Here is a 13,830-nt window from a genome sequence, read left to right as displayed (position 1 = left end):
ACTGGGGATGGGCCGGGGTCTCTCTGCCCAGAGACCCAGGCAGAATTGTGTTCTGGGACCCATCCTCCCCTGCCTTCCACAGGGAGTTCAGACCTGTGGGGAGCCAGGATGATACAGATCAAGGTACGGATGCTTTATTTGGCTTACTTTTCAAGTGAAAGCAGGACACCCAATTTTTACAGCCAGATTATTTGTCCCGAGCATATCAAAACAGCCAAAAAAGACAGAACAGGAAGAGAGAAAAACAACTTTTTATCTGTACCAAACTAGCCTGATGAAGTGAAAACAGAGGCCGTTTGGAAGAAATAAACTTGGCTCTTTCACACCAGCAGAGTATGAATCAATTCTTTTTTAAATATATTTATTTATTTTTATTTATCTATTTGGCTGAGCTAGGTCTTGGCTGCGGCATGTGTGGTCTTCGATCTTCATTGAGGCATGCAGGACCTTTGGTTGCAGCGTGTGGGATCTAGTTTCCTGACCAGGGATCGAACCCAAGCCCCCTGAACTGGGAGCACAGAGTCTTAGCCACTGGACCAGCAGGGAAGTCCTTGAGTCAATTCTGAAGCCAGGACAGCAGGGGAGAAGTGGGTTATCTATTGGAAGGAACTGCCAAACTCCGCAGGCCATGAAATGCTGGTAATGCGGGGGACAGGACAGACTGGATCAGACAGAACAATAAACAACCCCATACATGACATCTATGAGAGCCTCACTTACACATCACAGCATCCTAGTGAGGTTGAGTCCTAACTCCATTTTCAAAGATGAGAAAATAGAGGCTCAGAGATGTTGAGGGACTGGTCCAAGGTCACACAGTAAGGAAAGGAGGCAAGAGCAAGGCCTGGGTCTTCTGCCTTCAGGCCCCCTGCTCTGGCCCCATGTTTGGGGTCATTCCAGCCTGATTGAGGGGCAAAACAGAAGCCTAGGAGGCAGGCTCAACCCTTCCCAGCTTTGGGACCCTAGTAAATTTACCTCCCTGCCCTCTGTGGGCCTGTTTCTGCTACTATAGAAATGGAAATGATAATAGCACAGAGCTCAGAGGTAATCAGGAAGATTAAATGAGTAAATACACATGAAACACTTTTTATGTGCCTGGGACATAAACTAAGCACCCTAGAAGGGTTAGCTACTTCTGTTGTTTATTTCACTGTCAGTTCCTTGAAAGCAGGGACTTACCAACTGGTGAAAGGCTAGGAACAGCCTAAAAATAAATTCGTATTTATTAAGATTAGGAGTCATTCTCATATTCCTAGAAAATGTGAAGTTCATGGAGGCAGGGGCCTGGACCAGATGACCGCAGATGGCTTGGGAGTTAAACCCTGAGCGTGGGGGCTTCTTCCCAGGGATTGGCGTGAGCACCACCCGGAGGCAACCTCCCCATATTCCCACCTCTGGGCAGCCAGAGTCTCCCACCCTGTCACCATCTGTCTCACTCAGGGGCAAATTTAAGCCTGTGGCGAATGTCACCTTCTCCAAGCTCAGGCAGGGCAAAAACCAAAATGCAGACACTCAATAGACTTTGAACATTAAAAATTCTGGATCTGTCCCTACGGATTTAAAGACCAATGCACACCCAGATAATTAGAAAGATTTAAAGAACAAAAGTGGTCATAATCAGGCCCAGTAAAAATGTAAGGTGGAAATTTTTCTGCCAGAGCAAAGTTTCCTTTTGAAAAAATAAATGACCCCTCCCCAGAGCTGCCGGCCAGCCAGGAGGGGTACTGCCCTCCCTTAGGCAGCCTGGGGAGGCCCTGGGAGGGCAGCAGAGGGCTGGGCAATTGCACGTGGCACTTCCACACCTCTCAGGTCAGTTTAAGAAGTTGCCCAGGGAGGGACTTCCCTAGCAGTCCAGTGACTAGGGCTCTGTGCTTCCCATGAAGGGGGCACGAGTTCGCTCCCTGGTCCCCTGCAAGCTATGTGGTGCAGGAAAAAAAAAAAAAAAGAAGTGGGATAAGGCCTCTTCAAGCCGCAGGGAGGAAGGAGAGAAGGTCAGGAAGCCCGAGTCTATATTCCGCCTCAATGGGTGAGCTTTTGCAGCTTATTTAGCCTCTCTGTGCCTGTTTCCTCATCTGTAAAGTGGAAATAATGATGGTGATCTAGACCACGAAGTCTCTCTGATGATTAAATGAGCTGGGCTGAGCCTTCACCCATGCCTGGCATGCAGGAAGCGACCCTGGAGAGCTGTTTTGACTCCAGGCATCTGCCCGTCTGTTCCCTCTGCTGGTTATCTCTCCCCTGCTCCCCATGTATGTCACCTGCTACCTCCTACTCAGCCTACATGATTCAGCTAACAGCCCCTCCTGAGCCCCCTGACTAGGTGAGGCCCACTGTTACTATTCCCAGAGTTCCCTGCTCATTTCATAACACCCCAGGACACTCATTGTCAGCATTTGTTTAATTTTCTGTCTGCCTGACTTTAATAGCTGACAACAACTGCCAGGCATGTGGTAAATGCTTCACACAGATCAGCTCTTTTAATCTTTATAATAATCCTTTTAAGTACTACTATTATCAATCCCAATTAATGGATGGGGAAGCAGATGTTCAGAGAGGTTAGGCAACTTGCCCAAGAACACACAGCAAGTAAATAAAACAGTGCCATCTGTCTGACTCTAAAGCTGGCACTCTTAGGCACCCCCTGGGCATCAAAAGCCATCTCAAGAGAAGGCTGCTTCTGGTAAGGGCTGCAGGCCTGAGTCACAGACCTGTGTTCCCTATGCAAAGCTAGCTTCATTGCAATGGAGAAGGCTCTGTCTCCGTTTTGACACTGGGCTGGCTACCCTACCAATAAGCAGCCCTATCCAATGCCAGTCAACACGTCCAGATGTCCTTCTTACCCAGCAGCTTTCCCCCAATCAAGCACATGGTTCCCAGCTCCAGCAAAGGCCACATGGAATTTTAAGCATGACACATCTATGAGTGTCATCCTCAAGGCAAGCACACCTCCATGGCAGGGCCACAGACACACAGACAGGAGCCCTATGCTTTGGGGGTAGAAGGTGCATAATATGATGGAACCCCAGTAGGAGAGGCCTGGAAGTTACAGGAATGTGTGCTCTGGAGTGAGACAGCCCAGGTACAGATCCCTGCTCCCCTACCCACTAAACCTGCAATCTTGAACAATTCAATTATTCTCACTGAGCCTCAATTTCCTCATCTGAAAAATGGGATCATCCAGTAATAGACTCAATCTCATGGTGCACAGAGTAAATGCAACCATGCCTGCCCAAAGCCTGCTTAATAACTGTTATTCTTGTCATGATGGTGACTGTGTCTTCACATGTTCCAGACCATTATGCGATTGGATCGAGAAGGTTCTAGCTCAAAGTCAGAAGATCCGGGTATGCATCCGGGCTCCACATAAGCTCTGTGACTTAGGGTGTGGTCTCTTTTCTCATAGACTCTGTTTCAGTTCAGGTCAGTTCAGTCGCTCAGTCGTGTCTGACTCTGCGACCCCATGAATCACAGCACACCAGGCCTCCCTGTCCATCACCAACTCCCGGACTTCACTCAAACTCATGTCCACCGAGTCGGTGATGCCATCCAGCCATCTCATTCTCTGTCGTCCCCTTCTCCTCCCGCCCCCAATCCCTCCCAGCATCAGAGTCTTTTCCAGTGAGTCAACTCTTCGCATGAGGTGGCCAAAGTATTGGAGTTTCAGCTTTAGCATCAGTCCTTCCAATGAACACCCAGGATTGATCTCTGTAAATAGGGGGAAGCCTCCCACCATGGGATGGGCAAAGCAATGCACAGCAGTAACCCATGCTTGTATTCTGTAAACAGGACAGCTCTGAGGAAACCTGGGTACCTCCCAGCACTGTGTTAATTAACTGGAAGGAGGGTGCCAGCCAGAAAGCAATTACCGAGTCCCCCCAGGGGCCTCTGCAGGGGGTAGGGAGGAAGGAGCGAGGAAGAGTGGTGACAGCTCCTCCCCATGCCCTCCCCCCACCCGCCACCCTACTTGTGTCTCCCTCGCAGCTGGTCCCACACTCCAGGCCCACAAAGGAGAGGCTCATTCTAAACAGCGTCTTTTCATGTGGAAACCACCAGATTTGCATCTGTCCTTCCCTGGACAGGCCTACTCTGTGCCAGCTGCTCTGAGCTTCCCAGGCTGCAGGCAGCTCGGGCTGGGGCCTGCGGGGTCCACAGGCAGGGAAAGGAAGAGAAGTGAACGAGCTGAGCAGGAGGAGAGGGAAGGAGAGGGGGTTGGGCACAGAGGGAATTTGCACATTCCCTCATCTTCTGGACACCAGACAAATCCTGTGGCCGGCACATCCAAATCAGAATCTGGGCCGCCCGGGTGCCAGGAGCCAGTGGCGGCTGAGGCCATGTCTGCTCCAGGCTGGCCAACCTGGGAAAGAAGTGGAAAAACTCACTCCATGGCTGGGCTGCCAGGGCCTGACGCTGCCAGGCCGCTGGTCCGGCCAGCGTCCACACACGCAAACCAACCAAGCCCGTGTCGGTGCTGACTCCACAGGCCTGGCCGACTGTGGGGGTGATTCTGGGGGCCCTGGGGAGCCTCACAACCCTGCCCTGATGCCTCTGGGTGCTGCCATGGGTGCCAAGGCGGCAACATCCTCAGCCATGAGAAAACAGGGCCTCTGCACACACTCAGGAAGAGAGTAACTCAGCAGAGGTTTTCTAGACAGACAGGGAGAGCCGGCAAGGAAGGGAAGAGCCTGCATTTAAGCAAGCACTAAGGGTGTGCAGTCAAGACCCAGCTTGCATCCACTGGACCTTGACACTCTTAACCCAGGTCTCCATGATATCTCCTTACACACCCATCTCTTCAAAGGTCCTGGACAGCAGGGGCTGCAGCTATATATTCTCTGAGCTTAGTGCCTAACAGGGCTTGGCAAAGCAGGAGCTCAGGGGGCTGGACGAATGAGTAAATGTTACCTAGATTCCTTCTGCATGAGGATGCCAGTGATCTGCAAAAGGAATTGCAAGGGAGGAGGCAGCAGAGTGAGAGTGTGAGGTGTACAGAAGGCAGAATCCCCACCCCTTCCCACCCCAAGAGTCTGGGAGCTGGGTCTACGCTGGAGAAATGGGGCAGGACCCTATGGGCCTTGCCCCTCAGTCCTCTGCCTGCCTTTTGTCCATGGAAAAACTTCAAAGAATAAGTTTAACCAGAGAAGTGAGAATATGCAGAAACAAGAGGAAAACAGCCAAAGGAGACCAAATAATAGTTTAGATATCAAGCACAGTCAAGGACCTGGAGTTCCTTCTCAGGAGCTATCGATAACATTCTGAGCCAGAACCTGTGAATCGTCTTATGATACTGAAACTCCCACCAGGTGGAGAAGTTAACTACATGATGACCACACTGCAGCCAGGACATAAGCTGCCACAATTCCAAAAACCGGCCTCAAGGAAATGGGAACAAACTGACCCTGGAACTGAAGACTAACTGTACTTAAAACAATCAAGACGACGCTGGTCAGACCACCAATGACTAATTTCAAGATGACTATCAGAGCTGACTGTGCTGTTTCTATACCAGCCCCTTCCTTCAGCTTATAAAAGCTCTACCCCACTGGGTGCTGGGGATAGGGGAAGTCAGCCTTTGGACAGGCGTCCACCCTATCCGCCCACCCCCACCCCACCAGTTGCCAGAATCCAAACTAAAACAAACGTTCCTTTCCACCAAACTGGCCTCTTCACGGCTGTTGAGCAGTGAGCAGCCGGACCCCACTTTCACTTACACTGGCACCTCTCGGCCTTTTAACTGTGGCTCTCTCATCTCTTTTTGCAGTAAGAGTCAGACAGGAAAAAGGTGCTGGGAAGTGGGATACTGGGGCTCCAGCATCCTACATGGACTGGATGTGGGTCAGTGAGGTGAAGCAGAAGGGCTTGTAATCCCCTCTTCCCCATCCTGACCCTGGGCTCCCTTCACCTGGACCCAAAAAACGGAGAGGCTGTCCAGCAGATGGAAACCCAGACACTAGCAGCCCAGGCTGGGACAATGCAGTGGGGGTAAAACACCCACCCCCATTAGGGCGGCCTGAAGTCCCCCTCACTGGGCAGCTGGGCAGAAAGAGCACCGACCAGGAGGCAGGAGAACCCCAGTTCAGCCCTCTAATGTCATACTTGCTGAGTGACTTTACGGAAATCACGGTTCTGCTCCATGGCCTCAGTTCCCTCATTTGTCAAAGGAGAAAATGTGACGATTCAACTGCTTGTATATTCTGTTCTCCTATAAGGCTCTCTACAGGGCCTAGAAACATGTTGTTGGTGTTGTTCAGTTGCTAAGTCGTTTCCGACTCTTTGCGACCCCATGGACTGCAGTGCACCAGGCTTCCCTGTCCTTCACTATCTCCTGGAGTTTGCTCAAACTCATTTCCACTGAGTTGGTGATGCCATCCAACCATCTCATCCTCTGTCACCCCCTCCTCCTTCGGCCTTCAATCTTTCCTGGCAGAATCCAGGGGCTCCAACCAGTGAGCTGAGCTCTGTGAGGGTGGGACAGGAGAGGGAAGGCAAACCTGCAGGTCTGGGGGCCAGGGTGCAGCTGACAATCCTGCCCAAGGACTTGGAATCTACCACTCAGCACTGGCATCCAGGGTCCTCTATTTGCCCACATTCCTTCTCCTAAGTCGTTCTGAGGGACGGTAGGCATTCCTGCTGCTCAGGGCACTTTGTTCTTGGACCACTGGCTCCCTGAGCCAGCCTAGGGAACTTAGAAAGCACTAAGCTCAGTGGCAGCTAACTTAACAAGGCACACCTGGGAACAAGGCCACCAAACCACTAGAAGCCACCACCTTCTTACCCAGAAGCCCCAACTCTGGTCACATCACAGATAAAAGCCAGGAAAGCACTCCAAAGGGCCTCTGAGCAATGAGAAGGAGGTTGTAGAGGCCAACATGGAGCTCAAAGACTTTTCTTATCGCCCATTGACTCAAACTCTACACACAATTCTCATATATTTTGTTCTGTTTTTCTAGCCGAGGGCAGTCTAGAAACATATTTAGAAGCAGAGAAGGATTGCTATATGCAAAGTCAGGTATATTGACTGAAATGGAACAGGGACAGAAAAATGCTAAAAATCAGGCATCTGGAATGAAACTGTCTTGTCGCTGGGAGGGCCGCCTTCACTGTCACCCCTGAGCTGTCTGATGGAAGGACACTGGACCGCAACCAGGAGGGGGCTGGGCCTTGACCTCCTGTGGACGCTGCGGGCGGGGAAACTGCATCTGGTCCTTCCCTCTGCTTTCTCTTCCCTTTTCTTCCTTCCTTCTCCTTAGTACATAAGGAAACTGAGCTTACTAAAATACACACCATAAAATATAGTTTAAAACATCATACCCAGGAAAAGAATGTCACCTGGCTAGACGGTCACAATCCAAAATCTGCATGGCTCCATGTCTCTAGTGTGTTAGAGCAGGAGCCCTTCCAGAAAACCCTCAGGCTTTATATGCAACCTCACCTGCTGTGCCCCTCAAAGAAGGGGGAATGGGGTAGGTATCAGAGGGAGGGTGGCAAATGGGAAACAGAGGCCCCTTCCCCTAAGGAAGTGCTACTGAAGATCTGGCAACTGGCCGTTGTGTTTCCTTGTCTCTACTTTCCTATCATCTCCTACAGTTCACACCGAACCCTGGCCTTGAGGATCTGCCTTCCAGGGATTTGACACAAGAGCTCCAAGCAAGGGTCCAAGAAGCTGGGGTTTGCCCAAAGTGGTGATTCTTTGCGTAAAGGCAGCAGGAGCTGGGGTCTCACCCTCTAATCCAGTCCCTCCCCTGCCTACCACCCCCAGCTTGTAAGTGTGATCCCACTTCCCAGACTCCCTTTAGGGTTCTTCATATCTGTCTTGTAACCAGGCCAACTTCAGAGAACAAAGAGCCTCCTCGTCTCCATTACAGCTGACTTCTTGCCAGAACTGAAGCTGTCCCAAATCCCCACAGAAGGTGGAACCAATTCTGCATTTCACAGATGGGAAAACAGAGGCCTAGAGATGGAAGTGACCAGTCCAAGGTCACACAGCCTGTTAGTGGCTTATTTAGGACTAGAGGCCAGGCCTTCAGACTCCCAGAGCACTCTGGTTCCTTCTCAAACTCAGAGAGGAGTCTTTACCAAGAGACTTTCAGGCCTGCCTCCCTACCCCCACCAGGCCCCTCCCCTGAAGGCCTCTTGCTTCTCCAGCCCTCCCTACTGGAAAACCAGCAGTCTGTGAAGGGCTAGCAAGGGAAGAGAAGATAGGGTTAAGGTGGGGATTTTATTTAATCCTCTGAGCCAGCTTAAACTGATGCCACATTTGTTAGAAGAGCGAGACACAGAGGGATTTGATGGGGGATGGTGGGGGAAAGGGGCACATTAGTGAATAATCACTGGATACCAAGAGGCCAGGCCTGCCAGTGGGTTGGACAGATAGGTGCTCACCTTCATGGACTCCCCACCCCAGGGCCCAAGTCTCCAAGTAGTGGCCCTCTACCACCGGAATCATCCAGTCTCCAAGGTGCAGGGTAATGGAAAGATCACAGGCTGGAGACTGAAACAGGCCTGAGGGCAAACCCCAGCTCAGCTACTCACTCACTGCGTGACCTCAAGCAAGTTACTCTACCTCTCTGAGCCTCAGTATCTTCCTCCATTAAAGGGGGCCTGAACACACCTTCTCTGCAGGTCTCCTGGGAAGGCTGCCTGAGCTCACATACATAAAGAGACACAGGGGAGACACTGAATCAAATCTCAGGGCTATTACAAATCTCTCATCCTTTATCTCCTATCCATTACTCTTTTACTCTAACCTGCTGACCTCTTTGACATTAACATTGTTAATGACAGTAATCCTTCCCAGCTAAACAGCATTTGTATCATTTCAAAACACCAAGCATCCTGCCCTCTGTGGGTCGCAGCAGCCCTGCCAGCAGAAGCCAGAGTTAAGGTACCCCATCAGCCCCAAGTTCATCTTCCTACAATGTTTCCAAGTTCCAATTCTGGAATTGAGCCCAAAGACCCTGATTGGACATGCTGTCTTACAGCAGATCTTGGGGGGCATCAGATGGAGCTAGAACCACTTCTCCCATTGCTTCCAGGCTGACCCACCATCTGATCCACTGCTCTGACCACAAACAAGCTGCCCTTACGACTCTGACCTCCAACTCTCTAATTATGAGAGCCAGGTGGGCAGCTGGTGGAGTCTGGCCTTGGGTACATGGCTCACCAAACTCAAGACCAAGGCCAGGCTGTGATCTCCTTACCCTGACTGAGCTCTCTGAAAAGTGTGGGTTCACACCCTTGATCTTACTGGTTCTTAATAATTGCTGGTCACCAACCCCAGCATTCATATTATCTTTCCTATGCTCACACTCCAGGAGGAAACTGAGGGCCAAAGCAGGAGGGCTCAGCCAAGGTCACCCAGGGGGTCAGGACAGAGCTGGGGAGTGAATGGCAAGTCTCCTAAACCCTGGGCACTTTCCACCATCCAGGTCTGCTTTCCACTTAACTCTTTCTTTCCGACAGCAAGGACGCTCCCAAAATGTCTCCTGTAAACCTCGGCCCCTAAGATGAGGTCCAAGAACTCTCTCCCCCAACATGGGAGCTGCCAGAATGAGCGCCGCCCCTCCTTACCCCGCCACAGCTCTTCCCCGTTTCTTCAAGTTGGCCACTCCAGAATCTTTCCCATCCCTGGGAGCAACTCCCGGGACTGGGGAGCGCCCACGGACTGCTTTTGGAGTCAGGCCCGAGTTCCTGGGATGGGCAGCAGAGGCCGGCAGGTGGGGTGGGCTTTCACCTCTGCGGGCCTCCTCAGGGCGTCAAGTCCATTCCCACACCCACTGCCCAGCGCCGGTTCGTGCCAGAGACACTCCCCGCGGTGCGCTCCAACGGGGAGGCGGGGGGGACACCACTGAGCTGCCCGACACTGTTCTCCTGGGGTTAAAACTGCAGCATCCTAAACAAGGGTTAAAAATGCAGTCCTGGGGTTGAGCCGGCGAGAGGGATCCTGCCCAGACGACAGCTACTGCCAAAGCGGCATCCTCCCACTTCCCTCCGCAGTCCTGGGGGCCGGGGGACTCAAGCGACTGCGGGAGCAAGAGAGGCACACCTTCCCGACCCAGCGCCCCCCTACGGGCACATCCCCGCGCCCCCCGCAGCCCAGGCCGGGGGCTGCCAGCGCCGGCGGGTCCCGGGCGCGGCGGGCCGGGGGCGCCTACCTTTGTGACAGTCATGCAGAAACTCCGGGGCGGTGCGGGGCCGCGGGCGCGGCGTGCGGGGGCGGCGGCCGGGGTCCGCCCGGGGGCTCGGGGCGGCGCAGGAAGGGGTCCGGAGCGGCTCCGCGCGCTCCCCGCGCCCCGCGGGAGGCTCAGCCGAGCCTGGGGGCCGCGCTCCGGGCGGGCAGCGCGCAGGGACCGCTCGTCAGCGCTGCCCGCCGCTCGTTGCTGATGTCAGCCCCGAATGTGCATTTATAATAGATGAGCCTCCTTCGCCGCAGGAAGGCGAGGCAGGAAGAAAGGGAGCGAGGGAGAGGGCCCGGGCTGGGGGGCGGGGGGAGGAAGAGGGGCCGGGAACTCGCTACAAAGCAGGAGGCGGAAGCAGGAGGAAACGCACGCGCGCCCGCCAGCCGCCGTGCCCCGCGCCTCCGGGATCGGCCGCGGCCGCCGGGCGCAGCGCCTCGCCAAGCCCGGGGCCGGCGCCCAGGCCCGCGGCCTTAACCCCTTCAGGCCCGTGGCGGCCGGGCGAGGCGGGGTCCTGGCACCTGCCAGCGAGGGCGGGGGGTGGGCGGCGACGCGGGCTCTCCGTGCCCCGTCGGCCCCGGGCCGCTGGCGAAGTCACACGCTAGATGGCCGCGGCGCCGCGCGGGCCGAGACGCCCGCCAGGCTCGCCCCCTGGAGGCTCGCAGAGTCGGCCGGCGGGCGGGGAGGGCCGAGCGGCGGGCCGAGAGGGGCGTGGCAGCAGCCCGCCGGGACTCAGCCTGCACTCGGCCTCGCGCAGACCCCGCGCCGGGGGGCGCAGGCTGAGGCGGCGCCAGCGCCCGTTTCAGTCGTTCCCGCAGCGGGAAGGTGGCCCAGGGGGGCTCGTAGCCAGTTTTACAGAGGAGGAAACTGAGGGTCAGGATCGGAAGTGACTGAGACAACGGTCGCGCAGCCGGGCTGGCATTTCTCTGCGAGCCCGCTCTTTCCACGTCGCCGCGAGCTCTGAGCTCTGCACCGAAGCCCGGGTTCTAAAGCTGCGCTCTCGAGACAGGACGAGCCCTGCCCCAGGTGAGCCCGTACGACCCTCGGGCTTAGCGCTGCTCTGGGGGAACACAGGTGCGTCCTCTGTGGTGAACTAATCCTGACCTGGGTCCCTCCCACCATACTCTGGAGCTGCTTCAGGGACTTGAGGTACAACCACCTGAAGGTGTCCCCGCAAGTCTTCTGAAAGGAGCCCTGCTCCTGAGCACCTGAGCAGAACCGGTTTCGGCAGACCCCGAACTACTGAAACTGAGAAGGGGGCGGGTTAGCGGAGATGGAGGCGGGCGGATCTGCCACATCACAGCCTCCCCTACGCCCGGAAGTGTTGGTTTTCTGCTCCTGGCGGTTATACAATTCAATCAAATGGAAGACGGGGTCCACAATGGTATGCGCACCTGCTCTGTAGAAGGCGCTGGAGGAACAGAGAGGAGATCGCATGCCTGCCTTCACCGAGCCCACTGTTTACAGCAGCAATAATAATCAGCATCTGTAGAGCTCTTTGTGGATCATCCTGCTACTTTTATTTACATTTTCTCCTGTGATCCCTAACGCAATAGTATGAGGAAGGAATTACCATTCTCGGTTTGCTGATGAGTGAACAGCCTCAGAGAGGGACGGGGACCTGCCCAAGATCACACAGTGACGAAGCCAACACTTGAACAGAAGTCGTTTTCAACTGAACACAGCATTGTGCTTTGGAGCTGTGAATTCCAGGGCTCCTCATACCTGCTGCCTTATTTGAGCTTCACACTTTGGAGGTAGCTGGACAGTTAGTAGTCCTGTTTTCAGCCACAAGGAGTTTAAATGCCTGACTCAGTCTCTTGGGTAGCACATGATGTCACAAGCCTCAGGCATCTGATTTGTGCAGACTCTTCTTCAGTGTGTTCCCACGTTGGACCTCATGATTTTGACCACATTGGTCCCCTCCCAAGAATGCCCTCCTCATTCTTCTGCACTGATCTAGACTCTCTCTGACTCTCACAGTCCCATCTCCTTGCCAAACCCCTGACAACTCCGGCCCCACACGTCCCCATGTTGCATTTGAGTCCCAGCGTCTAGTCTTGTTTTCATGAGCTTCTGGCCAATACAGACTGTGAGCCTGCAAGCATTCAGAGACCCAGGGCATGTCTTCTCTTACTGTGTACCCCGTGCACACAGTAGGTGCTCAGCGAATATTTAATGCCACCAAGAACAAAATCAAGCAGAGTAAACGTTTGACTTGCAACAGAAGAAATTTAAATTGGATCCATGAAAGCATTTCCCCTTAGCAAGCTGTCCAACATCAGAAGGGGTCACATACCCTGTCTGAGCTGTCTTGAGCAGGTCAGCCTCAAGACAGGAGGATGGACCTCAAAACCTTTCTAAAGCCCCTGTAGCCCTTGGAAACCATTAAAGGGCAACTCAAGAACACGAGCCACCCTGCCCCCCACGGCTGTGACTTGTCCATGTTTCTCTCTCATAGATATTTAAAATCCCAGATTGTCATCCTCAGCTACCCAGCATGCCTCTTGGCACCTTCCCCACCATCCGCCAGCGATGCGGGCTCTGGGAACGAGACAGATACTTAATATCAGCCTAAGCCAAATGTAATTAGGAACATCAATCTGCTGCCCACAGCCCACGTGACAGGCTCCCAAGACAGAAGGAAAATGTTTCTGATTCCTCACATGCTGCTGGCTTGCCCCTTCTGTCTGTCACTCTCCCCAGTCAGAACAGAGGTCTGGAAGAGCAATGGCCCCCTCAAAGAACTTGGCAGCCCCCTGCAAGTCAAGGGCTTGGCCCCTAAGAGATATGAAGAAATGTGTGCTTTTTCTGTGGTCTGACTGTCAATATCACAATACCTCCCACCTCCTGGTCCCCTGCAACGTGGCCCATCTTAGTTTGGATTCTCCCCAAAGCAAAGCCTGAGAAAGGAATTAAAGATGCAGGTGGTTTAATTGGAAGTTGATCCCAGGAAGCAGGAGTGGAAGAGTGAATGGGGGTAATTAGTGAGATTGGGAAGAAGGAAAAGTCAACATAAAAATTGGCTTTATATAGTAGAAAAGCTTTTGCATACATGTCTATAAATATGTATAATATATATTTTAGAATATTTTTGCCTAAAAAATGTATGACCTTTGATTCTATTTGTTTGACTTAGTATGAATAGAATGCTAGATTTCTAATTTAAAAAATAGGTATGCAGCAAGCAACAAAGATTTAATGTACAGCACAGGGAACTGTGGTCAATATCTTGTAATAACATATAATGGAAAATAATCTGAAAAATATATGTATATGGACTTCCCTGATAGCTCAGTTGGTAAAGAATCTGCCTGCAATGCCGGACACCTGGTTTCGATCCCTGGGTTGGGAAGATCCCCTGGAGAAGGGAAAGACTACCCACTCCAGTATTCTAGCCTGGAGAATTCCAGGGACTGACTGTACAGTCCATGGGGTCGCAAAGATTCGGATATGACTGAGCAACTTTCACTTTTACATATGTATAACTGAATCACCTTGCTCTGCACCTGAAAGATTGCAAGTCAACTATACTTCAATAAAATATATATGTTAAGAAAAAATATTAAGATTGGAGAAAGAATAAAAATGGCTTTATATTGTTTGTTCTCAAGGTCACTGCTGGGGCCAAGGGGGCCCACTTCCCCAGAGAAGTCTG

The 13,830-nt window shown here is 52.9% G+C and overlaps 1 protein-coding gene across 2 annotated transcripts in view; it reads right to left on the bottom strand.

Moving 5' to 3' along the window:
- The window catches only part of CORO2B (coronin 2B), a 154,440-nt gene extending 143,036 nt beyond the window's left edge, over positions 1-11,404 (bottom strand). For both annotated transcript variants that reach the window (XM_055435499.2, XM_055435495.2), the window contains exon 1: positions 10,152-11,404. In XM_055435499.2, coding sequence (XP_055291474.1) covers positions 10,152-10,166 — 15 coding nt within the window. In that variant the 5' untranslated portion in view covers positions 10,167-11,404. The remainder of the gene's footprint in view (positions 1-10,151) is intronic.
- Between the last annotated feature and the right edge of the window lie 2,426 nt (positions 11,405-13,830).

This window comes from Moschus berezovskii, chromosome 9 (assembly GCF_049115385.1).
Source record: "Moschus berezovskii isolate FMDL1 chromosome 9, NW_MosBer_1.0, whole genome shotgun sequence".
Classification (NCBI taxonomy): domain Eukaryota; kingdom Metazoa; phylum Chordata; class Mammalia; order Artiodactyla; family Moschidae; genus Moschus; species Moschus berezovskii.
The sequence above is the reverse complement of the archived record's forward strand: the minus strand, read 5'-3'. Positions and strand labels throughout refer to the sequence as shown.